Source organism: Panthera uncia, chromosome F1, assembly GCF_023721935.1.
Source record: "Panthera uncia isolate 11264 chromosome F1, Puncia_PCG_1.0, whole genome shotgun sequence".
Classification (NCBI taxonomy): Eukaryota; Metazoa; Chordata; class Mammalia; order Carnivora; family Felidae; genus Panthera; species Panthera uncia.
The window spans coordinates 26345221-26373046 of NC_064813.1; the positions used below are offsets into that span (position 1 = coordinate 26345221).

Sequence of the window (27826 nt, forward strand, 5' to 3'; positions counted from 1 at the left end):
GAACTTTTGCAACCCGTGTTACTGACATTTCCATATACAACTGCTTGACAGCCTTTCGGGAGCTGTCCAGAGCAAGCATCCATCAAGAGTGTTAAAAGCTAGTCCCAGTTGAACAAATCTTTAGTCTCAAATTACATAGCTAATAATCTATTGTTAAAAAAAAACCTAAGAGAAAATATCATTTAAGTCAAATCCTGTATCCTTGAGATATGTTTGTATTTGAAACTATATGGCTAAGCCGTTTGATTAGCATAACTAGATGTAAGAGAACCAGCTGTCTTTAACATATGTACTAGAAAGCAGCTTCCTTGAATAAAAAGACTTGGGATCATACCAGCGCTAACATATGGCTTTTTAAGAGTCATCTTAGGCAGGAACCTTGGTATGTGTTTGCCAAAAACTTTATGTCATGTGATTTCCTTTTGAAATTATTTCAGATGGTAGGTTATCACTGAACTTTAACTATTCTTGTTTCTTCTTTTATTCATTAGTTGCCTTTCTATATACATATATCTAAATTATTTTTAAATAAGGCCATACTTTAATGGGCCTCATATTTTTGGACCTGGGTGCCCCATCTATATACACTGAGCATTTGAATTAGACACTCTTAATTTCTAGTCGGTTCAGAACACTGTTCTAATCAGGAAGCCGTTTATTCCAATAAGGTAAATCTCCAATTACTTATTTGATACATACGGTTTGCTTTTCTATTTTTTGTAATAGATTTTCTGAAAGACACTTCTGTAGATGTTAGTATTTATTTTTTTTTAATTTTTTTTTTTTTTAACATTTATTTTTGAGACAGAGAGACAGAGCATGAATGGGGGAGGGTCAGAGAGAGGGAGACACAGAATCCGAAACAGGCTCCAGGCTCCGAGCTGTGAGCACAGAGCCCGACGCGGGGCTCGAACTCACAGACCGCGAGATCATGACCTGAGCCGAAGTCGGCCGCTTAACTGACTGAGCCACCCAGGCGCCCCTGATGTTAGTATTTAAATGGTGCCTTGCAGTGAAGCATATATCCCTGACCTTAATCATTATATTTGTTCTTTCTGCAAAATAGTACTACTTGTAAGTTTTGCAAATTGAAATTCAGAGGTAAGTATATTGAAAGTTAAGTTAATTGGTATAACTGGAAGTAGAAACTGACGTTCATTTTGAAAAGCTTTTTAAAGTGTATTCTTTGATAGAACTGTTTAAAATCAAGTCCACACTTCATAATGCTGCAGCCCTTCTAGGGTTGAGGTCTAAATCATACTCCACTGTATCATCCAACTGAGTATTGTAGAGTTTTTAGTCATTCTTGTTTTAATTGTGACTCCTTTTTGGAAAGCTGTTACTGTTTGCTAGTTGTAGGTTAACAGTACCTAATTGAGCTTTTGTTGATCTCATTTTAATAAATTCTAATTGAAATCCTTCAGAAGAGAAGGACATAGTAATGAGGCTTACTTGAATTTTTTTTCTTAAAGCACCGTGTGTTGATTGAATATTATTGCATTTGGGGGGTGCCTGGGTGGCTCAGTCGGTTAAGCATCTAACTTCAGCTCGGGTCATGATCTCGCGGTTTGTGAGCTCGAGCCCCATGTCAGGCTTTGTGCTGACGGCTCAGAGCGTGGAGCCTGCTTCGGATTCTGTGTCTCCTTCTCTTTCTGCCCCTCCCCAACTTGTGCTCTGTGTCTCTCTGTCTATCAAAAATAAATAAATGTAAAAAAATTTTTTTAATTAAAAAAATATTGCATTTGGCTAAGCAGTATTTGCAGGTTTTTTTTTTTATGTTTATTTATTTATTTTGAGAGAGAGAGAAAGCGAGTGCATGCAAGGGAGGGGCAGAGAGAGAGAGGGAGAGAGAGAATCCCAACCAGGCTTCTTGCTGACACAGGGTTCCATCCCATGAACCATGAGATCATGACCTGAGCTGAGATTAAGTAAGAGACACTTACCCTACTGAGTCTCTAGTTAAGCAGTATTTATATACTGAGATCTCCGGGTTCTAGTTGGAGGAGGTAGAGTAGGATCAGAGAGTTAGGAGATTTGGGAAAAGAAACCTACAACCAAGCTCAGGTTTGGGATGTGTATATCACAAGCTTACATAAAGTCCTCTGTTAACCTGTTATCAGTACGTTTTTGTTTCTTTGCTTCAAAAGGAGTACATTTTGACCCACAGCTTTCTCCTTCTTAGGCAGGAGAGTTGGTAACACATTGTACATTTGTGTGTGTGGTTGTTCTGTCTGAAGAATTACATCTTTCCCTCATTTTTCCTTGCAATTCATGTCCATCGGCTTTGCTTTTAGAAGCATCCCTGGTTTAGGGGCGCCTGGCTGGCTCAGTCGGTTAAGCGTCCGACTTCGGCTCAGGTCATGAAGTCTGTGAGTTCGAGCCCCGCGTCGGGCTCTGTGTTGACAGCTCAGAGCCTGGAGCCTGTTTCAGATTCTGTGTCTCCCTCTCTCTGACCCTCCCCTGTTCATGCTCTGTCTCTCTCTGTCTCAAAAATAAATAAATGTTAAAAAAAAAAAATAAAAAAAAATAAAAAAGAAAAAGAAGCATCCCTGGTTTCAAGAGTCTTGTTTGTGTGTTTTCCCAAGTGTCTTTGAAGTTTATGTAGTTTTTACTAAGTTTTGCTGGCAGTTTTTATTGAAGAGAGCAAAAATATTTTTTTGTGTGTGTAAATAGCCTTTGATATTTTTGAAGTAATCATTTTTACATTTGTGGGGTCACCTACACATCGGAGATCTTGCATGTGAAATCTTTGTGTTGTGGAAATATGTTCCAGAAGTGACTTTGTCTTAACTTAGTAGCAGAAGGTTTTGAAGTATATGGCAGAGGCACAGGGAATGAACTGAGTTCTAGGCTCATTTGTGACCTTAATAAATTTTCATCATGGCAAGTGATTTAGCCTCTCTGGCTCTATGTTTTCTTTATCAATTAAATGGTCCTCACAGACATTCTCTCTAACTTTCAAAGATGATGAGAACTGTACCCCTTGCGAAAAAAAATCCAACTTGTTCCAACCCAAGAATTGTTTCCATTTCATTGTAAGTCAAGATAGACATGGTTAACCAAAAAGGGGGAGGTGTACAATGTGGACAGAGATGACGTTGGGATGTGTGACCTCTGAGTGCTGAGTACTGGGATGTATGGTGTCCCATTCACTCAGTTTGGAAGACACCATGAAATGGGAACAGGAGCATAAGTAACTAGGACATTTATTGTATTGTGGGTTTTTTTGTTTTTGTTTTTTTGTTTTTTTTTGCAGACGAACCAAATTGTATTGGTATTAGCTGCTTCTGGACTGCTGGTTCTAAACTTCATGTGTTAGAAAGAAGATGACTGATTACCTTTTTGCCTGATAGGTTGTTACAGAATGCTTAACAGTGTTCAGTGACTTAGCTTAAAATTCCAAATCCTAATAAGGAGGCTGGTGGCTGATAACTTTTAATGGACGTAGAAACAAATGGCGACTAGAAGTGAAAGCCTGGCTGTTTTACCTGCTGTCATGGCCACACAGGACACATGCTGCACAGCCATTGGAAGAGTCACTCGCCATCACGGCTAACGGCCCCTCCACATATATTTTAGTAAGCAGACACTTTAAAAACCTGGAGCTTTTAAATACGTATTTCATTAAAGTAATGCATGTTCATGAAGGAAAATTAGAAAAGTTTATAAGAGGAAAAAATAGAAAAAAGAAATCTAAGCTCCAAATAATGAACACAACCTTTGCTATATTTTCTCATGCTGATTTTCTTCTCAGTGTATGATAGTTGTATTTTTACAATTGTGATCATAGTGTTAAGCCATCATAAGCATTTTGTATTTTAATTTTTTAAATTAAAAGCAATTCATACTTGCTATTTTTAAAATGCAAATAATTTTGCTGGATGAGAAAGGTAAAAAATGCCCCTCCATTCTGTCATTCCACTCCCTGGAAATAATCACTATTAACAGTTTTACATATTTCCTCTAGTCATTATATGACATTGAAATAGACTCTTTAAAAAAAATTTTTTTTTTAAATGTTTGTTTATTTTTGAGAGAGACAGAGACAAAGTGTGAATGGGGGAGGGGCAAAGAGAAAGGGAGACAGAATCCCGAGCAGGCTCTAGGCTCTGAGCAAGCTGTCAGCACAGAGCCCAACATGGGGCTCGAACTCACAAACCATAAGATCATGACGCGAGCTGAAGTTGGACACTCAACCAACTGAGCCACCCAGGCACCCCTGAAATAGACTCTTAAAAGAAATGGCACATTCGTCTGAGTTTACTCTAAGTTACTATTCTCTTCTTGGGACATGCTGCTTTTTTCTATTTTTCTTTCCTATTATAAATAGCACTGCAGTGTACATCTTTGCTTTTTTTCTGGTATATGTTTTATACTGTTCTTTTTTTAAGATTTTATTTTTAAGTAATCCCCACACCCACCATGGGGCTCTAACTCACAACCCTGAGATCAAGAGTTGCATGCTCTACTGACTGAGCCAGCCAGGCGCCCCTTTTATATTGTTTTCTTAAAATAAATCCTAATAGTGGAATTGCTAGGTCAAGGCCGTGAATATTTGACACAAATATCAAGGCTCCTGTTACAAAATGTCAAGTTTTTTCAGTTAGTCCAGTTTACTTTCCAGCCATTGTTCCAGAGCAGCAGTTCTTTTTGTTTTTGTTTTTTTTACATTTTTATTGAAGTACAAAAATAGAGAAAAGTGCATGTATCCCAGGTACACAGCTTGAAGAGTTTGTAAACTGGTGACAGCCATGGAAGCATTCCAGAGCATTCCCAGCACCCCTAGAAGCCTCCTTGTGCGCCTGTACGGTCTTTACTTCCCTGTTCACTGTGCTGACTTCTTTTTTTTTCTTTTCATTTTTTTAATGTTTATTTTTGAGAGACAGAGCACGAGCAGGGGAGGGGGCAGAGAGAGAGGGAGACACAGAATCGGAAGCAGGCTCCAGGCTCTGAGGTGTCAGCACAGAGCCTGACGGGGGGCTCAAACTCACAAACTGTGAGATCACGACCCGAGCTGAAGTTGGATACTTAACCAACTAAGCCGCCCAGGCGCCCCACGCTGTCCTGACTTCTAACAGCAAAAACACGTTCTACAGATAAAGTTCAAGGTTTAATTGAACTTCAGTTATTTTTTCCATACATGTTTGGATACATGTTGATATTTTCATTATTTCTTTATGCAAGTAATGTTCACTGTTTTTTTTTTAACTATTATAAAATGTATTAAGTGCATTTTTAAAGCATATATTATCCCACCAGTGAACATTTAACACCACCCCAGGTGACTCACTCAGGTAAATCTCACACATTTAAGAAACATGGCTTATACCACTGAATTCCCTTTGTTTTAAATAAGCCAATATCTGTATGTTCATGGTGAGTGCTTTTTTTTTTTTTTTTTTAACTAAGTATATTTTTCTCAGTTTCTATGGGTGGCCATTTTTTAAATTTTTTTAATTTGTATTTTTGAGGTTTGTGAACACCGAAATAGGTAGAGAATTCTAGAATTTCTGGGTCAACTGGACCCTAGACAGAACACCCCTCGGATGTGCTACCTACCCAGTGTCATTTCCAAGGGCTCACATATCCTCTTGTTGAAGGCCCCCAACAGAGGGGATTTGCTCCTTTTGGATGCACCTGTAGATGGGCAGCACTGGGAGGGACATAGTGACAGGTTATAGTAAAATGATCTCTTTACCTTTGCTCTGCTGGATTAATAACATTTTTTTTCTACAGAATACCCAAAGTGATCTTCTAAAACATGAACCAGAATACTCCATGGCCATGCTTTAAATACTTTAATGCTTCTCATTTGCCTTTGCACAGGGGCCTGCAATCTATGACCCATGAGATCTAAGAACAGTTCTACATTTTTTAAAGTATAGTTAGAAAACATGCGCGTGCACACACAGACACACACACACACAGACACACACACACACACACACACACACCAGTGTATGATGGGCTGAATATTTAATATTTACTCCTTTACAAACAAAGTTTGCCAGCCCCTGCCTCAGAATAAAATCTAAGCAGCCTGAGGGGCCTGCACGTTTGGCCAACCTTCTCTTCTGTCCCCTAGCCCCAAACACGCAGCTGGCTCCTTGGACCACCCTGGCCTGCTTTCTCAAGAGCCAAAGGCACTGAGCTGTTTCCCACCTCCAGGCTTTTGTATTTGCTGTTCCCTTTGCCCAGATTTCCCGGCCTTTAGTTCTTTCTGTGGTTGACTCATTCTTGCCCTTCAGGTCTCTATTCCATTGTCACCCCTATCCTATGCCTCTAGAGTGGCATTCATCACCCACTCAGTTCCAGCCCTGTTTATTCCCCTCCTTCCCAACACAGCAACCACTTTGTTGACTTATCTGTGGGATTACTGTTTGCCTTTTCTCCACCATAGTGTCGGCTCCATGTGGGCAGGGACCCAGCCTGTATTGCTCACTGCTGTACGTGGGCACGTATTAGGCTTTAGTGAGCATTTGGTGAGCGTAAAAATGGGTGCTGGGAAAGTTGAAGCAAGGTGGTTATTATTCAGACTGCCCATAGGAATTAGGAAAACTGTGGCACTGTCTCATCTGCTGTTCACTTGTCGTGCGTCTTGGAAAAAGTTTCTGAGTGCCTAATACCTCAACATTTGCATCTATAAAATAGCTACTTGCCAACAGAAAGTTATGAAGTTATTTTGGCAGCATTTATTTTTTTAAAGAAAAATTGTATTACAGCAATCGTACTCAATTCAAATAATTTTAAAGGATATTGGGTTGTGGTTAAATATGATAAGGAAAATGGCTCATATTTAATCAGGTGTTTTACTTCAGAGTAAGTAATGGGTCCATTCATTTTTCTTTCCATGCAAAATTATTTTTTTAATGTTTATTTTTGAGAGAGAGACAGAGCTTGAGCAGGGGAGGGGCAGAGAGAGAGGGCACACAGAATCCAAAGCAGGCTCCAGGCTCTAAGCTGTCAGCACAGACCCTGACGCCAGGCCCAAACCCACAAGCAGTGAGATCATGACCTGAGCTGAAGTCGGACACTTACCTGACTGAGCCACCCAAGCATCCCTTTACAAAATTATTTTTGATACTGCTCTGGAAATTCACTCTTGGATTAGAATAGTCTATACTTCACATGAATCCAACCCAGAAATAAAATAAGATAGAATACTAGGAAGTATTCTCTGGTGTTTAATGATAGATATACTTTATCCTAAAGTGCATGATTTTTCACATGTATTCTGTTTGAAGATCCCGGTCCTTGAGCACAGGTTCTTGAGTTTGTGTCCCAGGATTGCCGTTTACTGACTGTGTGACCTTAAGAGAGTTTCTCAGCCTTTGTAGATCTCAAACTCCTCACCTGTAAAGCAGAAATAATACCAGCTTCATAGAGTTGTTATGAAAATTCAGTGATAAATGTAAGTGTTCGGTGGTGTTTCTGACCCGTGGTTGGTACTCAGGAAATCCCAGCTCCCTTCCTCTGTCTTCCTCTTTAAATTTAGTATCCAGGTTATGCCCTTTTAAAGGAATGCCAGTCCCACTATTTTATTTCCTTTAATTTTGAGACTTTAAAGAATGCTGTCTTTTTGTTTTAAAAATTTCATAATAATGTATGTGTATTTTGCTAGCATGTAAAATATTAACCATGATTTTGTTTAATCTGAGGGTATTCGTTTGTTTTCTGGTCTTCTCCTTACCTCATTAGGACATGAAGGATCACATGTCACCTTCCTCTGTGCAGGCATTAGCTGAACGAAAAAACAGACAGGTGAGTAAACATCTGAATACACAACATCAGTCAAAGAAAATAGCATGGTTAGATATTTTTAATTAAAAAATGCTAATGTCTGCGTATTGTGTGTTTAAGCAGAGGACATGTACACGCTGAGCCTGGAGTGAGGTCGGCAGGTGTGAGAAAGTCTGGTCAGCTGCCCCTCCGCTCCCTCACACCCTCTGGCTCTCTCATCTGGGCTCCCATAGCTCCCTCTGCTTACCCTTGTAGCCCCCACCACACGGCATTTCTTCTGGACGTGTCGCGCGTGCTCCGTGTGCGAGGCTCTGTTAAGTGCTGTAATTGCTCCGTTTCCTGTCTTTTTCTCTGCTGGACCCCATGCTCCTTGAAAGTGAGGAACAGTTTGTGTCACAGGCTGTTTTTAAATCTCTGGCTGCTGTTACATTGCCCATAGAACTTACTAGACATCGAATGAGTAAAATTTTATGTAAAGACACTGGAGGAAACTTAATGTGTGTTAAATTAATGTAACGTGTGAATTTAAGTCCTTCGTCATTTTAAGTATTTTTATTATTTTTAAAAATTTTTATTTATTTTTGAGAGAGACAGAGTGTGAGTGGGGGAGGGGTGGAGAGAGAGGGAGACACAGAATCCGAAGCAGGCGCCAAACTCTGAGCTGTCAGCACAGAGCCCGACATGGGGCTCAAACTCACGAATCGTGACATCATGACCTGAGCCAAAGTCGGACATGTAACCAACTGAGCCACCCAAGTGCCCCTTAAATATTTTTTTGACATGAGGTCTAGTTTCTATTAGTTATTACAGATACATCATGAAATCTCATTTCAGAAACCAAAGCACAGATAATGACATATCAAAAATAAAAGCTACAAGAGACCAGTCCTTGGATTTTAAGTATCTTTTTAAAGTTAGATGCTTTGTGTAGACATTTCTTTCTGACTGATAAAATAAAATAAAATAGTTTTAAAAAATGTACAACAGGGGCACCTGGGTGGCTCAGTCGGTTAAGCGTCAGACCCTGGATTTTGGCTCAAGTCATGATCTCACAATTTGTGAGATTGAGCCCCACGTCTCTGCACTGTCAGCACAGAGATTCTCTTGGGATTCTCTCTCCCTCTCCTTCTGCCTCATCTCCCCGCCCCCCCCCCCCAAATAAATACTTAATACACACACACACACACACACACACACACACACACACACCAGTCACCTAAAATTTAAATTTAGATTTAACTTCAGTTCCGTTCAGACTCCATAAAGTTACCAGTAGTCAGTCCATTTAGTAGACTGTTAACTCCAGAATCAGCTCATCATTTTTAACTAACTGGTATCAGTAAGTCCTTACTTTATACCTGCACGTGTTTGTTGACCCACTTAATTTTGAAAACAAGTATTGTAAGAGCTCAAAGAAAGGGAGGGGGCTCTCCAGATATCACCTAACTTAATTTTCCTGTTTCCTTTCTCGCATTTCATTTTTCAAGTCATTGTTGTGTTTTATTTTCTTCCTGTCTACCTCCCTTCCTCTTAACAGTGCAGCGAGGAAAAGCCAGTGACTGACCTGGTCCATCTGGCACTAGCTCTTGGGAGAAGCCGAGGGTCTGGCCATAGCTGGCTAGTTTTGAAGTTCCCTTTTTGTCTCCACTTCAGCTCACAGGAGCTGAGTGACCTAAGGTAGTTGTGACAGTGAGATCGGGAACTCTTGGCCTCCATTACCCTGAACTTGAATTGTTTTATTCCCCAGATAGTAGAAGTTGAGCTGACATACACAAACTGTGTAGTTACACATTGCCTTTCCAAGTGTGGACTGGAATTTTGTTTTCAGTGTTGCGTGAAACGTCATAGGGTCACAAATTGTCAAAGAATCGCAGGGCTGGTTTTCTGTACGCACTCAGGCAGGCAGGCCTCGCTGCTTCCTGCCAGATCAGGTGCTGTGCAACCCTGGCTGAGCTGGGACCTCTGGCTCTGGCACCTGCACACAGGCTGGTCCTCCAGTGCCCTGGGCCCTTGCCGTCTCCTTTCCCATTAAAACAGAGTCCTGGAAGTCAGACTGGTGAAATCTAAGCTGCTTCACAGTAAAGCATAGATGACTGTTAACGGTGTGACATATGTCCACCTGAGTGTAGACCATGGATGTGCTAGAAAAATAGCCCTGATTGTGTCCCCAGGAGCACACCAGGCTGGTGGAGCCCCCAGTTCTCTGTCGGTAGCCTAATGATGCACTATATATAGCCTTATTCTGACCTTGAAAAAATTGTCACTAGGCCCCACTGCCCTCCTTAGAGATTCTTAGAGTCTTCACCTCAGAAGGAGCAGGATCTCTTCAACTTGACAACCCTACAGTCAGGGCAGGGCAGGGCCATCTTCAAAAGGCCTCGGGTCTGCTTCCTCCAGAGGCCAGGTTGCCAAAGACTGCCGGAGGCTCTCCTGTGCCCTGGTCCCCTTCTCATAATCACCTCAGCACTTAAGGTCTGTCTTCGGAGCTTTGCCAAGCCCAGTACCCAAAGTGTGGCCCTTTGACCGAATTCAGCTCTGAGCATCAGGTGAAGTGGGCCACGTCAGTCCCAAGGGGCTAGTAAAGGGCTTTTCAGACAGAGAAGCAAGTAATCAGTTAGGCTTTTAACAGTTCCGGAGATAAAAAGTACCCGGTAAGAAGATCTGGCAACCGCACAAGGAGAAAGAATCTTAGTCAGCAGCGTCTTCTGGCTCTTTATGCAGGACTGGTGTGAGCAGTAACTTTGACCAACTAGTCAGACAGGCTTGTGGGGCTCCCAGTCCGAGCCCAAAGCCGAGAATGAGCTTTCCCATTCCTGACAGGCCTTTTCATATAAGGGAGACTTATCCTTTTTCCAGACTTATCCTGTTCTGGCTACAAACTTCCTTGAATTCATATTGGGAAACCTGACCCTGGTGAAGAGCTCTAACTTCAGGCCCAGCACTCGCCTGGGTTATCAGGATCAGGCACTCATTCGTGGCCATGTCCGCCTGTGAAGCAACCCCCAGGTCCTATCTGGGAAGCCTGTAGCCCTTTCGTTCAACTGGAAAAGCACTGGGATTTATGTATGGGTTAAACTGAAGAGACATTGGTGGTTCTTGGGGCTTCTGTGTGTGAGAGGCTGTGACTTAGCTTCTTATCATACTAGGGCGCTCTCCCACCTCCTTCCAAAACAAAACCCCAGAAACTTCCCTGGCTCACACTTGAATAAAAAGGATTCTAGATCTGTGGGATTACACCAGAACCTGTGAGTCTCTGGTGAACTTCCCAGGGTAGGAAGAGCTGACCTACAGAGACCAAGTGCTTTTACATTATGTAGTGTGTACAGATGGGCACTTGTTGGTTTGAAGTTGACATTTATTTGCATTTTAATGGGACCAAAGGCCATTTTTGAGTCCCATTGGGAAAGCTTGGAGCCAGCGGGTGCCCTTCCCGGCATTCCTGAAATTGTGCCACGCAGGCACCAACCTCCACCACCACACAAAAGGCTGATCCGGTGGAAAATGCACCGTGAGCAGTATGAGAACTCTTTATGTCCTTGCTGTGGAGCATTTATGCAGATAGTAATGGCTTGTTTCCCGCCCCCCACAACCTGGCTGCCCCGTCCTGCTCTCATAGGCACTGCTAGGGGACAGTGGTGGTCAGAACTGGAGTGCCGGAACGACGGAGAAGTATGTGCGCCTCGACCGCGAGCTCCAGTTAGCCAACTCCCATTTCATCGAGGAGCAGCAGGCCCAGCAGCAGGTACCCGAGGGCCCGTAGGCTGCGGTGGGAGCCAGGCCCTCCCTCTGTCCCGCTGCCAGCAGGGGGGGGGGGGGGGGGAGCGGGGACTTGTCTTGCGGCGGCCTGCGTCCGCCTGTGCCGTGAACCTCCTTCGGAGCACGACCTTGTCAAGAGATCCAAGCTTGATTAGCTCTCTCAGGAAAAGCAGACCAGACATCCACAACTGACAGACAAGGCCATTGATTGAAAAAAACAAAACACAAAAAACTAGCAACCTCTTTCCCCGCCTCCACTTCTATACTCCGTTTTTTGTTCATTTCAACAAAGGCACTTTCAGAAAAATTGAGTCCTTGTTGTTTCATTGAAAATCCATTATATGTAAAAATAATTGCTTTGGTGGAGGTTATACAGCAGAAAGAAAGCGAGGTTGGTTATATTCACATTGTTGCTTTTGATATGTAGTTGTATTTTAAAAAGGAAGCTGAGAACAATGTATCTGGGGATTTGAGGGTTTTCTATGCATTGAAACTGGTTCTTAAATGCGAAGTTGTATGTATACATGTAGGACTGTGTGTTCTCTTTCCATTAGCATGTCTGTTTAACCAGTTGTCTACTTAAATTGCTATTAATCAAGTAGACTTTTTTATATACAAAAAATGAGGAAGGTACAGCACAATTAACAGTAATTATTTATCACTCAGTGGTTGTCCTTGAGACAGCTCACTGCCACAGGGCCGCCTCTGGTTTGTCCTTGAGCAGGAAGGAAAGGACTCGGTGTGCATAGTTTTCCCACATTCAGAGGTTTGCCGGGCTCTCTCTCGTAGTTAGGCTGTGGCAGCCTGTTGTGGATTGAGACCTTGACCCTGGTGTGGGCTTCCTCTTCCCAAATCCCCCCTGGCTCAGTGGTTACTGCACAGGTGCTTTTGGCCCTGGCCTTTTCCCTCAATGGACTCGAGCCACACGGTATCAGTCCCCCTTGGTGGTTTCAAGGTTTGCTGACTGTTCACACGTTGGATCAGCAGGAGGTATCAGTAGCCTGACAACCCAGCCTTTTGAGCTGAGTGTGTTCTCAGAGGCGATGGTCTGGTCCTTGGATTTCTGGGCTTTGCTTCTGAATGAGAATTGTCCCCAGTTGGCAAAGACGCGAGCAGCTGCTAGAGTACCGGGACTGGAGCCAGGTAAGATGGATTCTCATTGCTTATTTCCCGTTTCTCTGGCACCAGCTGATTGTGGAGCAGCAGGATGAGCAGTTGGAGCTGGTCTCTGGCAGCATCGGGGTGCTGAAGAACATGTCCCAGCGCATCGGAGGGGAGCTGGAGGAACAGGCAGTGTGAGTATTGACATGCCCCTCTTACTGCAGGGAAACTGAGGGGCAGAGCTGTGTTCAGAGACCCCTGAAAAGCCTGACAGTTACATGGCCAGTGAAACCAAAAGCTGTTTTACTTAAAGCTCTGTCTTCATTCTGTCTTGCAGACTGACCTCCCCCAAAGAAGCAAATTTATCAGATAAAATTTTCAGCAGGGTTTAGGCAGAGTTATTCTCATGTTAGTTTTACACCTTGCAAAAACAGATCCAGTCTCCTCTGAGCAGATTCTTGGAGTGTTATGATGAATGGGAGCATGAGACAGATCTGGCTTTTGTAACCTCCCTGGGGATTTGGGTCCCGAAGAGGATAGGACATGAGCTGGCTTCACTTTATCACCCCATGACTCTCCTGCTCCATCGAATAAAACTTCTTGCTCTGCATCTTAAACTTTAACTTTATGAAAAAAGTCTATAAATTTAACCTCAATTAATAAAAAAATCTTCCCTCAAAAGTAAAAAGTAAACACAGAGCAAACAAGAAAAAACAATTGGGTTTCTTTGTTTTTCCCTTGGGACAATCTCCTTTTGTGCTTGGAAGCATGGCCCCAAAAGCATCCTTCTAAAACCCGTTCATTTCACAATTTTTTTTTTCTGAAAAAGTAAGACCATCCACTAGGATGTTTCAGAACCTCTCCAGTTGCACTCTTAAGTTCAGCATTATACATTCATTCTTCATAAATTCAGAATGGCACCTGCTCTGCTGGAGGTCCTGGGTATTGATAGGGGAGCGATCAGAACGGACCGTCTTTGCCGTCAGAGAGTTTACCATTTACTGTGTAGAACGGACGTTCTACAAATGGTGTAAGTCATTAAGAGGTGACAGAGAAGGAAGGAGGAAGGACATGGGACCTGGGAGCCCTCACCTAGCGCAAGCTGCAGACCTGACTTAGCCCAGGTCCCTGAGAAGATGTGTTTAACTGGAACCTGAAGGGTGAGGAGAAGGTGTCCCAGTGAAGGGTTGGGGGTGAGGGGAGGGCCGACCGAGACAGAGAGTGAGGAAGTGCATGGGGCAGAAAGGTTTACTGTGTATAGAGCATGGGAGTGGGGAGGGGTGCAGAAGTCAAGACAGGGAGGCCTTAGAAGCCCTGTTATGGGGTTAGGACTTTCTCTTCTGAGGGTGATGGGAAACCATGAAGGTTGTGTTGGGAATGACACCATGGTCAGGTTTACATTTCAGGCAGGCCCACCTAGCCATGGCATAAAAAAATTTTTTTAACGTTTATTTTTGAGAGAGAGAGAGAGAGAAAGACAAAGCACAAGCAGGGGAGGGGCAGAGAGAAAGGGAGACACAGAATCTGAAGCAGGCTCCAGGCTCTGAGCCATCAGCACGGAACCCGACACAGGGCTCAAACCCATGAACTGTGGGATGATCATGACCTGAGCTGAAGTCGGATGCTTAACCAGCTGAGCCACCAGGCGCCATGTCTAGCTGCAGTTTAGATGACCAACCACAGTGGAGCAAGACTGGAGGCAGGGAGACTAGGTGGGAAGCTACAAGAGCAGGAATCTAGGCATGCATGTTTAATTTCCGTCTAAAGTGCATTCTTCCCCTAAAATGCCAGTTGGGGGACGGGAAAGGACTAATTGCCTGAACTCCTTGGGCTTCGGTAGATGACAGAGAAGCCTGGTAGACTTCCAGTTAAAGATGGTGACTTTGAACACACCAAATACACCTTTTATCTCCGCTCCCTCCCTAAAGCCCACTAGAGTGCAGGCAGAGGAATTTTTATTTTTAGACGCATAAAACCTATGGGGACATAGAGCATGAAATAACAACGATCAGCATAACATTCAGATCCTGGATGGTTACCGACTCTACTGACCAGAGAAAGCTGAACCCTCGGCCAGCCGTGGGGAGAGCCAAGGAGCAAGCTGGTGGCCACGAGCCACTGGCTGGGAAGAGCATTTGCTCGCTCTAGACAGAGTGAGCCCCGAAGGGCGATCTCCTCACACCGTGACAAAATCATGTTGGAAGGAAGGAGGAGGAGGTGTGGGGTGGATGCAGAGATGGGGAAGGAAATGGGAGCAGAGCAAAGCCCTAGCCCTTCTAGTGCAGAGTCAGCAGGACAGGATTCTGGTGCAAGCATTTACTTCAAAAAGTGGAGAAAGCCCGAGAGAAGAGTGGGAGGGGCTGGAGCAGTTGTCCTGGGGGCGGGAAACAGCTGTGTTGTTTTTTTTTTTTTTAATGAAAACTCTTAACGTGCTATTTAGCTCTTTAAAGTGTGTGTCGAGGCACCTGGGTGGTTCAATTGGTTAAGGGTCCGACCCAGGGTTCGGCTCAGGTCATGATCTCACAGTTCATGGGTTCGAGCCTGGCATTGGGCTCTGTGCTGACAGCTCAGAGCCCGGAACCTGCTTCGGATTCTATGTCTCCCTCTCTCTCTCCACCCCTCCCCTGTTTGCACTCTGTCTCTCTCTCTCTCTCTCAAAAATAAATATTTTTTAAAAAAAATATTTAAAAAAAATAAAGTATGTGTCACTTTGGTAAAAATAATAAGTAAATTCAAAGGAGAACACGTGGGTCTTGGACTCTGATCTGTGTTCCCCAGGACGTGTAGCCACTGGCAGCTGTGCCATTGGCCACGTAACATGTGGTCAGTCTGAACTGAGATGTGGCCAAAATGTAAATGCACCAGACTTTGAAGACTTACTATGAAAAAAACAAACCCACAAAGTAGCTTGTGCATGATTTTTTAAATATTGATTACATGTTGAAACAATAATGTTTTGGCTATATGGAGCCAAATAAAGCAGATTATGAAAATTAATTTCTTCCTTTTTGTTTTAAATGTGTGGCTACCAGAAATACAAAATAGCGTACGGATTCACAGCCTGTTTCTTTTGGACAGCGCCGAGGAGATAGATCGGGGCTGGAAACCTAGTTAGTGGGTGTCCTTGGGCCGGAGGCTGGGTGACTGGCCTTTTTGTCCTCAGTCGGAAAAGTCATGCCCGGCATACAAAGGTGGCTCTTGTGTTTTCGGCGTTTGGCCCTGTCTGGATAGGTCTGCAGCTGCAGGGCTAAGATGCTACCAGGATCTAAGATGAGCTAATAATGTCTTAATGTGAAAATTCAGGTAAGGGACAAAGACTTGCTTATTTAGTTGTCAACATGGACTGTATTTCCTAATTGACTTAATGAGGAGTCGGTTGCCCTGAATCCTGAAGGGTTGTCGGCTGCTTCATGTGGGCACAGACCAAGCCCAGGACTTTCTAGCCACCATTGATGCTGTCAGAGTACTAGAGCCTTACTAATAAGACCTCTGGTCTTAATAAGACTAATTGGTATGTTGCATTCTATATTTGAGATGATCACGTTAGCCCAGAGTTGAAAAGTCTGGAATGTTTGGTGATTTATGAAATAAACATTGTTGGGATGAGAGTATTTTGGTGTTTTCTTTCCCAGCTGCACCTTGGACAGCAAAATAGTGTTAGCTTCCTGGAGCCGCTTCTCCCCGTGGGAAAACACTGGCTTCTCTGCGGGTGTAGGTGAGGAGCACACACTGTCAGGAATGGCAGTCCCAGGGCCTCCCGGCGTTATGACAAAGCACAGAGTGCATTACAGGCAATGATTATTAAAGTATGTTTGGCTCCTGTCGCCACGAAGTGCTTTGTGTTATGACCTGGTGCTCACGAGACCCCCGGCAGGGAAGCTACCTCATTTTACAGATGTCGAAACTGTGCCAAAGAGTTGTGGGGTGCCTTGTCAAGGTAGCAGGGGAAGCAAGTGGCAAAGCCTGGTTGTCTGACCTCACACAGCCTCTTTCTAGAGCACTGCGTTGCCACTGAGTTTCTGTTCTTCTATCAGTCAGCTCCACACTGCCTGGTCTACACTTCTAAAATCTACAAAGCTCTAAAAAAATTTTTTTTAAGTTTTCAGCAAGCCCATATTACAGGAAACCTAACCTGAACTCACTGCAGCTACGATTTCTGTTAGTTTCCTCTGCAGAAACATTAACATGCTTGATTATGGGGTCTGCCCCAGACCCTGCTTGCGAGTGCTGGCTAATATCCAGCATATGTAATTCATTGCTTTTTTAAATTCCTAAAATTCTGAAATAAAAAAAACATGTCTTGTGCTAAGGAGTTTGGATAATAGATTGATCAAACCCCCACATTACCTGTTTTAGGTTTGCTAACACTGAGGCGTGGGGTAAGATCATACCTTACCATGATTTAATTTCATGGGCAGCGCGTTGCCAAGACTTTGTGCTTACCAGCCACCCCTCTGTGTCTGCTTCTGTTTCCAGTATGTTGGATGATTTCTCCCATGAGTTGGAGAGCACTCAGTCCCGGCTGGACAATGTGATGAAGAAACTTGCAAAAGTATCTCACATGACCAGTGGTATGTATGGCATTTAAAGCTTAAGAATTCCTACTTCATTCTAGAAACATGGTCTATAGCGTTCTCACAGGTGTGCCCCTTCAGATCTCTCTCCTGTCGTACATTTTTGGGTCTGCTTTCTTGTCAGAGAAGGAAGACCGGTAGGCACAGGCCTCGTCTGCCACTTGTGGCCTTCACCGGAGAAGTGGTCTTTGTGTCCCCCCACCGCACAAGGCTGGTGTGGTGGGTGGCTTTTCTCCTAGTGGAGCAACTCTCATTGCAATTACAAAATCCTTTTTTATTTCACTTTCTTATTTCCTTGCCCAAATAGGGAACAGTAATGAAGAAGCCAGTTATTGTTTTCCCTGGACTTTCTTTTATTGAAAAACTCCTACCATTTCAGAATCAGATGGCCTTACAGATCTAATTTAAATTTCTTTCAGGGGCACCTGGGTGGTTCCGTCATTTAAGCATCTGACTCTTAATTTTGGCTCAGGTCATGATCTCATTGATCTTCTAGTTTGTGAGATCGAGCCCTGCATTGGGCTCCGTGCTGACAGCGGGGATCCGGCTTGTGATTCTCTCTCGCGCTCTCTGCCCCTCCCCCACTCTCACTGCGTAAGGTCTCTCTCTCTCTTTCTTTCTTAAAATAAATAAACTTAAAAAAAATCTTTTTAAATAAAAAATAAATTGTTTTCACTTAAAGTCGTAAGTGAAATATTCTAGCAGATTTGCGCCAGAGTGGGGTGAAATTTTAACAGTTTTCAAATTGGTCACTATGTAGGAAGATATGTTCCAGGGACTCTATTTGTTGATGGCAGCAACCCACCTCCCGTAGTACATTAGAAATACTGTATTTTAAAGCCGAAGAACATCCAGTATCTCCTTTCTTCTTTAGTCGGCAGGGGGTGGCTTGGTCAAGGGAGGAACTGAGGTACTCCTTGAGGTGATGTAAATGTTGTTGAAGCAGAGCACTAGCACCCCCGCTGGAGCTTCCCATTTCTTGCCTCATTCTTCTGTGGGTTTCCTCTCATCAGGTATGTGTTACGGGGTCTAATGGTTCATTCAGCCTTCTGCGCTAAGGCTAATACAGATCTATATTTGCTTTCCAGCAGTTTAACTCATAGTCAAGTTAAAGAACAGTTGTCTGGGGCTCAGCTTCTTACCTGTAAAAAACAGGTTGTTGCCTGCTTCTTCAGAGCATTGTGGAAGTTAAATTAAATAATAGTAATTAATGTACAAGTGTTTAAAGTGTCTCCCACGTATTAGTACTTACTTAATGTTTGTTTCTTTTTTAAAAAATAGGAAGTCAGGCAGAATATGGCCCTGCAGGGCAAAGGACCTGTTTTGGTTTTTTATCCACAACAGAGGGAAGCTCGTAGCCAGACTTAGTTCCTTCTTTCTCTCCAGGGACAAATACCTTTATGCCTCCAGCAGCTTTTCATTGCCTGAAGCAGGCACCAGCTTAGTTAATCTTTCACACACTTAGAGAAAGGTTTGCAAAGCCTTCTTCCCTATTTCTCTGTTCTCTCCCACCTTCATGCTTCTACTTAAAAAAAATAATAATAATTAGTGAAGTATTACATAACCAGTGTAAACCCCAGGCCCTCTCTAGTGTGTGTATTCATCACAAAGTCAAGTAGCTACTTCAGCACCAGTTTTGTTTGGGGAAGAGCAAAGAACAAAGATGCACTGTGTCTTTGTTTCTCAGCATTCCGGGAATGAATAATTTAGAAAAGTGCTTGCATTGTGATAAGCCGTTCAGTGTGTATAAATAGCACTGAGCCTTGCTTATGCTTTATGCTACTTTATCCTGAAAGAAAAGTTTGGGGAGCAAAGTAGGGACTTCAATTATATTTGTCTAAGAAAAAGGGCCAGGAGACGGAGAATTTAGCCTGGAAGGCCCTTCAGTTTAGACAGCTTGCCCATGGTTTTTTCATTTTAAGCTTTGCCTGTTCCCAAAAGAAAGATTGCTCAGGGCCTCCTGCTTGGTGCTCTTGGCTTCAGGTTGACACCAAGGCAATTTGTATTTGCCTCTGTTCTCCATAACTTCTGGGCAAGTTCGCTGCTTTTTAATCTATACTTAAAGTATATGAAGACACGTTGAAGTCCGATCAGGCAGTAACCGAGCTCACATGCCAGCCACACGGTTCCGGAGAATCAGAACATCTGCCCTTCCCCGTGGCTGGCTGCTTCGTGGAAGAAATCCGCCAAGATGCCACACTCGCTTTATGAGTGACCGAAGGACGGTGTATTCTTTTGAGTAGAAGGTTCTTTTGAGTCTTCCCTCACCTTCTAAAATTTTTTTATCTTTTCTCTCCAGTGGAGGAAAATATACTGGAAGGGGAGAAACACCTGCCATTGGAGCTCTCTTTGTTCCCATCTACTTTTTGAAGCAGGTCTTGAGCTTACAAAGCTGGTTAGGCTTTTCCCTTGAGAGCGCAGAAGACTTTGTGGTTAGTTTTGCCCCCCTTCTGGGGAGAAGTCAGCGGGTGAGGTTACCTGGTTCAGGCTTCCTAGCAGCAGCTTAGCACTTCAAAGGGAAATGGCTTTAAAGGAGCGTCCCGTCCCGGTTGTGCTAGCTTGTATGAGGGATGTTGTCCTTGATGAAAACCCCTATTTAATGCAATCCTGGAAGAGAGAGTGATCGGAGGTGGGAGGGGCATGGGGAGAGGCTGATGGAAAGCCAAAAAGTGGAAAACTGGTTCAATATTGGGAATCTAGGGTTGAGAATGTTGGGGGGTGGGGGGGACAGGGATGGTTAGGAAGCAATTATCTTGCCTGTTTTGTCCTGGAAGAATACCAACTAATCATTTTAATGAGTGTTTTGAAGTTCTTATAGGCATTTTTAAATAGATGAAAGAATGCTAGATTAACTCAAGTTCTCTTGAGCAGTGAAGTGATAGTTAAACAGATTAAAAATATTATCTGAGTAGGCCAATTCTGCCTCCCGTGCCCATTGGACTAGTCCTGTTCAGACAAGGAACCAACAGACTTGGGGTCTTTGCCCTGATCACAGTTTCTAAGTGAGTTTCTAGAGTGTCTGAAGTAGAGCAAGGTGATCACCACCAAGAAGGTACTTACTTTGCTTACTGTCACTTGGTGGCAGTCTCTTGGCCGGTTCTAAAATTTTGCCAGCCGTGGCAGTTAGATAATTTAAGTACTGGTTTGTGGACTTAGCATTGCTTTGAGGAAAGCTTTGCAATCGATTTTCCTAGATGCAGACCTTCTTATACTGTGATCCTCCATAGCCATGGTGTCCTAGAATCTGCAGGCTTTCAAGTAGACTTTTGATGAATCAGTTTACCTTCATATCTCTGTTTAAATGGAGGACTCCTCTCTAGCAGCGGAAGTACGTTTTCATAGGCCAGTGAAAGTCTGTTCTGTCAGTCTGGCCCTTTGTAGAAAGACTGCTTGTTCTTTCTACCTCCACAAGTTCAGGAGGCATCCTGGCAATGGCGGCACCCTGGGCTCCACACCCGGCCCAGCCCAGGGTGAACGAGGGTATTCGTGTTTCCTGCCAGGCACGCGGGGGATTGTGGGTGGAGCTGGGGCTCTGCTGGGATCTGTGTGGGCCCTTCTATTCCTCCGCGCCTCCTTGCTCTTGGCGTTTAGATGGACTCTAGCCGCTTAGTTTCCGGTGCTTGTTCTGAAGTGTTGGTAGGGCAGGTTTCAGAGAAGGCCTTCCACTTGGATTCAGTGGTAAGCTGCGTAAGTTACTTTCCCAGTAATCTCTCCTGGAGGGGTGTGGCGTAACGGTGATCGTGCTTATGGTCCCCAGAGTTTGCTTTTTCAGCCCTTCATTTCCTGGAGTGACCAGCGGGAGCTTTTATCCTCTTTCCGTCCTCCCCTAGTGCCCGTTGAGCAAAGAACAGGATTCTTGTTGAATGAAGTGATTTGGCTTCGGCAGAGGATTAAAGCGAATGGGCTTTGATCTGTAATGCCAGTGCCAGCACCTTGCCAGGGGCATGGTACCCACCAGCAGCCAGCTGAGAGCCACGGGTTTTAATGAAAGACTTGAAGCACGGAGCACGTACTGGTTACAGGCCTGTGTTCGAGGGACCGGCAGAGCTGTGGGTGCACATGCGGTGCAGGTGCAGACACCCGGCCCGCGGGCGGGTTCCAGATCCTCCGAGCCCCCGTCATCGGCACACTCTGGCCCCTTTCTGCTGCGGGGAGTTGCAGGTGACTGTACCTTGGGGAACGTAGAGTCCCGAGAGCGCTAATCCTCGTGTCCTGCCTTCCAGACAGGCGCCAGTGGTGTGCCATCGCCGTCCTCTTCGTGGTCCTGCTGGTCGTGCTGGTCCTCCTCCTTGTTCTGTGACACGGCCGGCGCAGCCCCTCCTGCACTCGAACCCAGGGAGGCGGGCAGCGGCGCCGGGCGTTGCCGTCCCCTCCCGCTTCTCTCTGGAAGACGCGGCCTGCACTGACCCCCCCTCCCCGTGACCCCACCACTGACAGCTGCTCTGACCCGGCGCTGGCAGGGCCACGGGGAACACCGGGTGGACGACCGTGAGCTCCTGGCCCGCCTGGCCCGCTCTGAGGATGGCCCACCACTGCTTTGCCTCCCAGGCCTCACGCCCCAAGGACGGCCTCGGAGGAATCCAGAAAATTCCGCAGACTCCACTAGCGCTTGCTGTTGCTCATTCCATCCATCTCGGACAGCTCTTTTCTCCAGCCCAGACCCTTCCCCCGGCTCTGACGGCGCACCGCGGTCCCGTCCCGATGAGCCCTGTCCAGAGTGCGGGCTCCCGGGCACGTTTCATTCCCCGCCGCCCCTGACAGCCGGTCGCTGATGGGAACAGAAGGCCCAAGAAGCAGTTTGTGACAGAAGACGCACCGATCCATTTTTCAGGGATAAGTGCTGGGATAAAATTGCTTTTCCAGGCACATTATTTTGTGGTAAGAAATAGCTAATGGAGAATAATGGAAAGCACTAGGCTTTTGGGGATGCTAACAACGGGTGGCTTGAACTGAAGGGAGGAGAGGGTGGCAGGACCCAGTTTGCACAGCTGAGGGAACGGTGGGTGAGGTTGCTGGAGGTCAGAGCCTTGCCAAATTCACGTTGCTGTCCTGGTGCAGCTTGTATTTTTAGGACCACCTTTAACTGTATGGCTACAGCACACTTGAACGGGTTAGGGTCCCTGGCCAGCCTCCTCGACGGTTAGGTCACTCCTGTGGCACTCTGCACCGGGGGCGGGGGTGGGGGGAGGAGGTCACGGTTGGGAGTGGTTAGTACATCATTAGCACAGCGACACTCAGAAACCATAATGACAAAAAAGGCTAGTTCTGAACCAGACTTCTCTTACCCTGTGAGTCATGGCAAGAATGGGTAGGTGAACTTGAGGGTTTTTTCCCCCCTAAGATGACAACTCAGTTTTTTGGTTTTTTTAATCATCCATTCAAATAACTGAGCCAATCCAAATTTAAATAATGGATGCTTTAATTGAGTTTTAGTAGCTGAAACTGCTGAGATGCTAAATTTCAGGCTTCTGATGACTTTTTAAATGCCTCCAACGTACACGTGTCTATAGGATATTTTATAGCCTCCCTGATGCTGTCACCACTGTTGAAGCAGCAGCTGACCCAGAGCCTGGCAGGGGAGGCCGTGGCTGTCCTCACCATCTTTTTGTGCACTTGGAAAGCACAGCCAACATCCGGATAGAGCTCTAGCTTGGACTTCTTGTTTCCTCATCTGTTGGGGTCCACTCCTCGGCACACTGGTTGTTTTTTTTTTCTTTTTAATTTTTTTTCTTGTTTGTCTTTCTTGTTTATTTGCTTTGGGCTCCCCCCCCCCGCCCTTTTTTGTGATTTGCAATGATGTACTTGCCCAGCTGACTTTTGACTTGCACTTTTTAATAAATATTTGTAACAGTTTTTTAAAGAAGGGTATTTTCTCATGGTTAGGATCATGGTAGGTAAGTAAATCTGCCTGTTGATGAAAGCTAAAAGCAGATTTATAAAACTAAAAGGGTGGTTGACATCCACGTTTACAGTCAACTCTGATATATAAATAAGTTATTTTTTTCAAATTAGCAAAAAAAAAAAAAAAAGATTACTACAAAGGGCTTCCGATATAGGGTACTAGGTTATTTGTTTTACAAAGTTTCGAGACTCATTCAAATAGTCTTCTCTAAACTTAGAACAGGGATGGTCCTTAGATTTGCATTAAAATATACAGGTCTTTGTTAAACATAAATGGGGACCTTGTCTCAGTACTGTATCCACACTCCACATCACAAGAGGCAGTAGGCATCCTAATGGCCTGTATGATTATGCTCTTTACAAGCCATGCTGTTGTCCTCCTATTACCAGATTTACTGTGCCCCACACAACTGTCACATGCGTCAGTGGGGCTTGTTGGGAACACGCCTGGTCGTGAATGAGTAAGATGCTTCCCTGGTGTCGGAGGGGAGGGGGGCTGGGGGGCGGCAGGTTTTGTAATCTGAAGGCTTAATTACTAAGTGTTTGGATGAATCTAGAATCGGCATGATGACCTCACCTAATTTCAAGTATTTGCTGAACAGTGGCTATTGTAGACGAGAGTCCTGAAGCCGAAGAGGGAATTATTTATGAGTAGGAAAGTTTACTTGAAAATACAGGCACTGCATGCGTGCTCCCTGCAGGCCCCTGTCTCCTCGCCTCAGAGGAACTGTTCTTTGACAGGCAGCCTCTTAATATCTTCGTCAGAGCCGGCTCTGCCCCAGGCATAACTCCTGGCCCAGCGGGCTTGATCCTGGGCTTGACCCTGTTGGGCCTACGGGGCATCGCTACAGATGAGTGTTCATTTGAAAGCCTCCACCCAGACCGCAAACCATGGCGGTCCAAGAGAGTAACCCAGGGGCTTAGGTTGACTTTTGAGGACAAATGTTGCCTCCTCGGTGATCCCGACACTGCCGGGTTCCAGAGGGCACCTAAGTGGTTCCCCGGCCGATAGGAGGGGGAGAGCAGTGGACACCGGTGACCCCCCCGCGCTGCTCAGGGGCACATCCTAGAAGCAGTTGGGCTTTCTCCAACCTCTGCACCTCGACACGTACTCATCATTTCTAAGGAACTGGCAGAATGTGATGGATAAAGAGAAACAGCTCAACTTGCGTTTATTGCAAGAACGTTTTTCTAATCAGCTGATTTGGGGGGTTAATTGGGGGAATGAACCGTTGAGAGAGTTAGCCAGAGTGGGGGGTCCAGCTGGAAAACCGAAATACCTTTAGGTTTTCATCCTCGTCTTTGATCTTGCCTTTGTGTGGACTGAAAACGCCCCGTGCTCTCTGTGTGCCCGCTGCTGGGTGGCAGTTGGAAGTCACTGTGTGTGTGTTACATGACGATCTTCACGCCAGAGCCGAAGGGGGAGAGACTTGGGAGCTTGCCCATTATTCTCTGCTTTTAGCCAGAGTTAAACAGACTGATGGGTCTGGTAGCCAACCACTTGGCAACTTCTACTCCTTCTCACCTCGTGAGATTCAGGGCTGTGAAGAGAAATCTAGTCTAACTCCAACAGAAATCTGTCTCTGTTAAGTGTTTTACCTTCTGTAAGCGAAGGTGGCAGAGCCAAGATCTTTCTTCTGGTAATTTCCCTGGCTATAAAGTGAGACCATTACCTTTCTAGAGAATTCATAGCATTTGAAGATCTAGGAACTGAATTATACATAGGAGTTGCTTTTCAGCTCTGTGGACTCGGATCACTTGGCTTCACCTTGTACTGCAGGATGAACTTGGAAGCGAAACAAAATTGGGACAGTCTGAAAAGCAGAAGTTCCAAAACGCGGCATGCACTACCTCCCTCTTTGTGTTCCTCTCGCTGGCATCTCTTTCCCTCCCAGGTTTTTGAAGAATAACATTTTTGAAAAACGTGTTCTTTCTCCATCAAGAGCAGAGAGAGGTGAAACCAAAGAGCTCTCAGACCTTCCGACCCTCTGTCACACCGCGTCACGCCTGACCCGAGTTGGTTCACGAAGACCACGCCCCACGGAATGGGCCTGGGCTGCTGGCGGGGGTGCAGCAGCGTCCCCCCTCCCCCCCCGGGGCCTCTGCTTCTGAGGGAGGGGCAGTCTCGTCACCAGGCTGGCCTGATGAGGGGAGACCCACTCTCTGTTCTGTCCGCTGCCCTGTCCCGGCTCTCATGAATGTGCTTGCGCAGCAGTCCGTCGGATGTGAATGCGGACACCAGGCTCCCCGTGTTTACTTGCCATCCTGCTCACTGGGAAGCTGCCGACTGGTATTGAGTCCAGAAAATCAAGAGAATTCTAAGCAGAGGGAAACAGCCGTCCAGGCGAGGGCAGCCCTGCAGTGACCCTTTGAGACAGAAGCCCGCACAGCTTAGCACAGGTCGCTCGGTGGGGCCGAAACTCCAGACCTGCTGGCTTCTGGGGCCAGCATCCCTGACCTACGCTCGGAAGCGTGTGGACCACCCAGCGCGGCCCTTTTGTTTTAGAGACGAGACCACTCACTGCAGCTCCCCCAGCAGACAGGGCGGCATTTGCCGGGGTGCGTCTTGGGCTGGGCCCCAGGGAGCTCATACACTGCGTGCGGCCAGTGACCTCAGCGGCGCAAGAGGGTAGGCCGGCAGTGAGCTGTCATGCTCACCCCTCGCTCCAGTTTCTGGGCGTCTGCTTTTGGACAAACACTGAAGCTCCGAAAGTTCCAGCGGCCCCTTGGCTGTGTTGCTGCCATCTACCTGCATGTGACAGCTCCTTATTACGTTAGAGTCTCTTTACCAATGCAGGGGTGGGGAGGTGGGGAGGAAGGAGAAAGAGCTTGGTTTCCCTCTGACGTAGACTAATGTGTTGGTGCTGTTTTCCTTCCAATGTGACCTTTGTCCAGAAATGCCCCTCCCCAAGGCCGTGTGGACGGTAACTGCACTTCAGCAGTCATTGTCCCAGTCAACTGCCCGACTGCTTGGTAGGGACCTGGTTTGCCAAGTGCAGCCAGTGAGAAAGTGTATTTTACCTTCTTTTTTTTTTTTTTTTTTTTTTTTTTAAGGCTATGAATTCTTGAACCCAGAAGCCACTTGATCCTCCAGGGGGTGTTAGACATAAGACCACCCGGCTTCATTGTTTGTTGACCAAAGCTCTCGGGCCTTGTTCTGTCACCCTGGCGGTACCCCAGCTCTCGACACGAGCCAGGCTCTCTGTCAGCCCGGGGGTGACCCCATGTCCAGCGTTGTTCTTGTTGGACTCTGCAGAGAGCGGGCTTTAGCCGGGACCATGCTACTGAACAGGAATCGCAGCCCTGGGGGTAAGTCTGCTCTGGGAGAGGCAGACGTCCTAGTCCTCAGGAAAAGAGAGAGTCTGCAGGGTGGGGAGAGGCCAGCCAGGTGTTCCCACTAAGAAGTTACTGGAACTTACCTGTAAGCTTGATGTGGGCGTGTCCTAACTTGACCCAGGAGAATGCCCTGGGTGAGGGTGGCCTGGAAACCAGGAAAGGGCCAAAGACCGCAAGCTGTAAATGATTGTGGATTCGTTTTGTGTTAAGTGGAGATCAGCTCTCACTGGCTCATTTGTAATCAGAAGTTAGCGTAATGAAAAAATCGAATGTGTAATACGTGGCAACACTCAGCAGGACTAAATTGTCGTATTTTTCTTCCAAGGATAAATAACCTACGGTGTTTTATTTTTAAATAACCAGAAGGCACAAACTAAAGACGTGAGATCAAGGATTCGAATTTAAAATGCCTGGGTGATTTCCAGATGGTGCGCACCCCCCTTCCTCCCCACGAGAAGAGCCCAGTAGCCCTGGTGCCAGTTTACACCCCCCTCCACAGGTAGATACATTCTTGCTCTTTCGACAGGCTGGGTCTCCCAAGTGTGGTGTGGGACCAGCGGCGGCGGCATGGCCCCTGAGCTTGCTAGAAATGCAGGTTCCCAGGCCCACCTGGATCTGCCGAATCACAGACTCTGGGGGTGAGGCCAGTGGGCTGTTTCACAAGCCTTCCGGGGGATTCTGCTGCCCACTGTAGTTTCAGAATCACTGCTCCTGCATCATGGAATTTAGGCTACAGTAAACCATCCCTGCATAATAAAACCTCTTCCATAGCTTTGATCGTAATCCTGACATTAAACAAACTGATGACACTATAAACTTGAAAACTTTTTAAAAATACTTGCGTAAGAAAAATCTCAACTAGCCGTCTTTCAAAGTGGTATTTTTACACCCTGAAGTCTATCAGTAATGTTTCTTATTTCTGCTCTTGAAATCATGTTACAGCTGTACAAAGAATACTGTTCAGTATTAAAAGAGAAATGGAGAGACCATGACCTTTGTCAGTTGTTGTTTTTTAAGTTTTGTTTTTCTCTTATTTCTTTTCATACTTAGATACAGCTCCTTCCTTCTGCCCCCACCGGTAAACACAGACATATGCGTATGCCTCGGGTGGGGAAAGCGTGTGGCTGTTGGAAGATCCGAATTATAAATTGTGCTCTCTTGGGCTGAGCAAGTTACGTGAATTATTAAACCCCAAAATAACCACATTATGGATTCAGAATACCATACGGCACAGTTTCAGTTGGGACAAGGAGTGTGGGGAGCAGAGAAACAACACAGAAGGAACTGAGTCTTTTATTTCCCCCTCACCCAAGTGTTGGCCAGCAAGAACACTGGCCATCCCAGTTGGCAGGTGAAAGAGCCTTCCTTCGATTCTGTGTCGGACAAGATGACGAGGCTATATAAGCTCCTTAAGGACA

General features: G+C 45.5%; 1 protein-coding gene across 1 annotated transcript in view; it reads left to right on the forward strand.

Annotated features, from left to right (window-relative positions):
• Nucleotides 1–27395, forward strand: part of STX6 (syntaxin 6) — a 51722-nt gene extending 24327 nt beyond the window's left edge. The window contains exons 4-8 of the mRNA XM_049634143.1: nucleotides 7699–7761; nucleotides 11357–11482; nucleotides 12685–12791; nucleotides 17074–17168; nucleotides 21395–27395. Of these exons, the coding sequence (XP_049490100.1) occupies nucleotides 7699–7761; nucleotides 11357–11482; nucleotides 12685–12791; nucleotides 17074–17168; nucleotides 21395–21471 (468 nt within the window). The 3' untranslated portion in view covers nucleotides 21472–27395. The remainder of the gene's footprint in view (nucleotides 1–7698; nucleotides 7762–11356; nucleotides 11483–12684; nucleotides 12792–17073; nucleotides 17169–21394) is intronic.
• The last annotated feature ends 431 nt before the right edge of the window (nucleotides 27396–27826 follow it).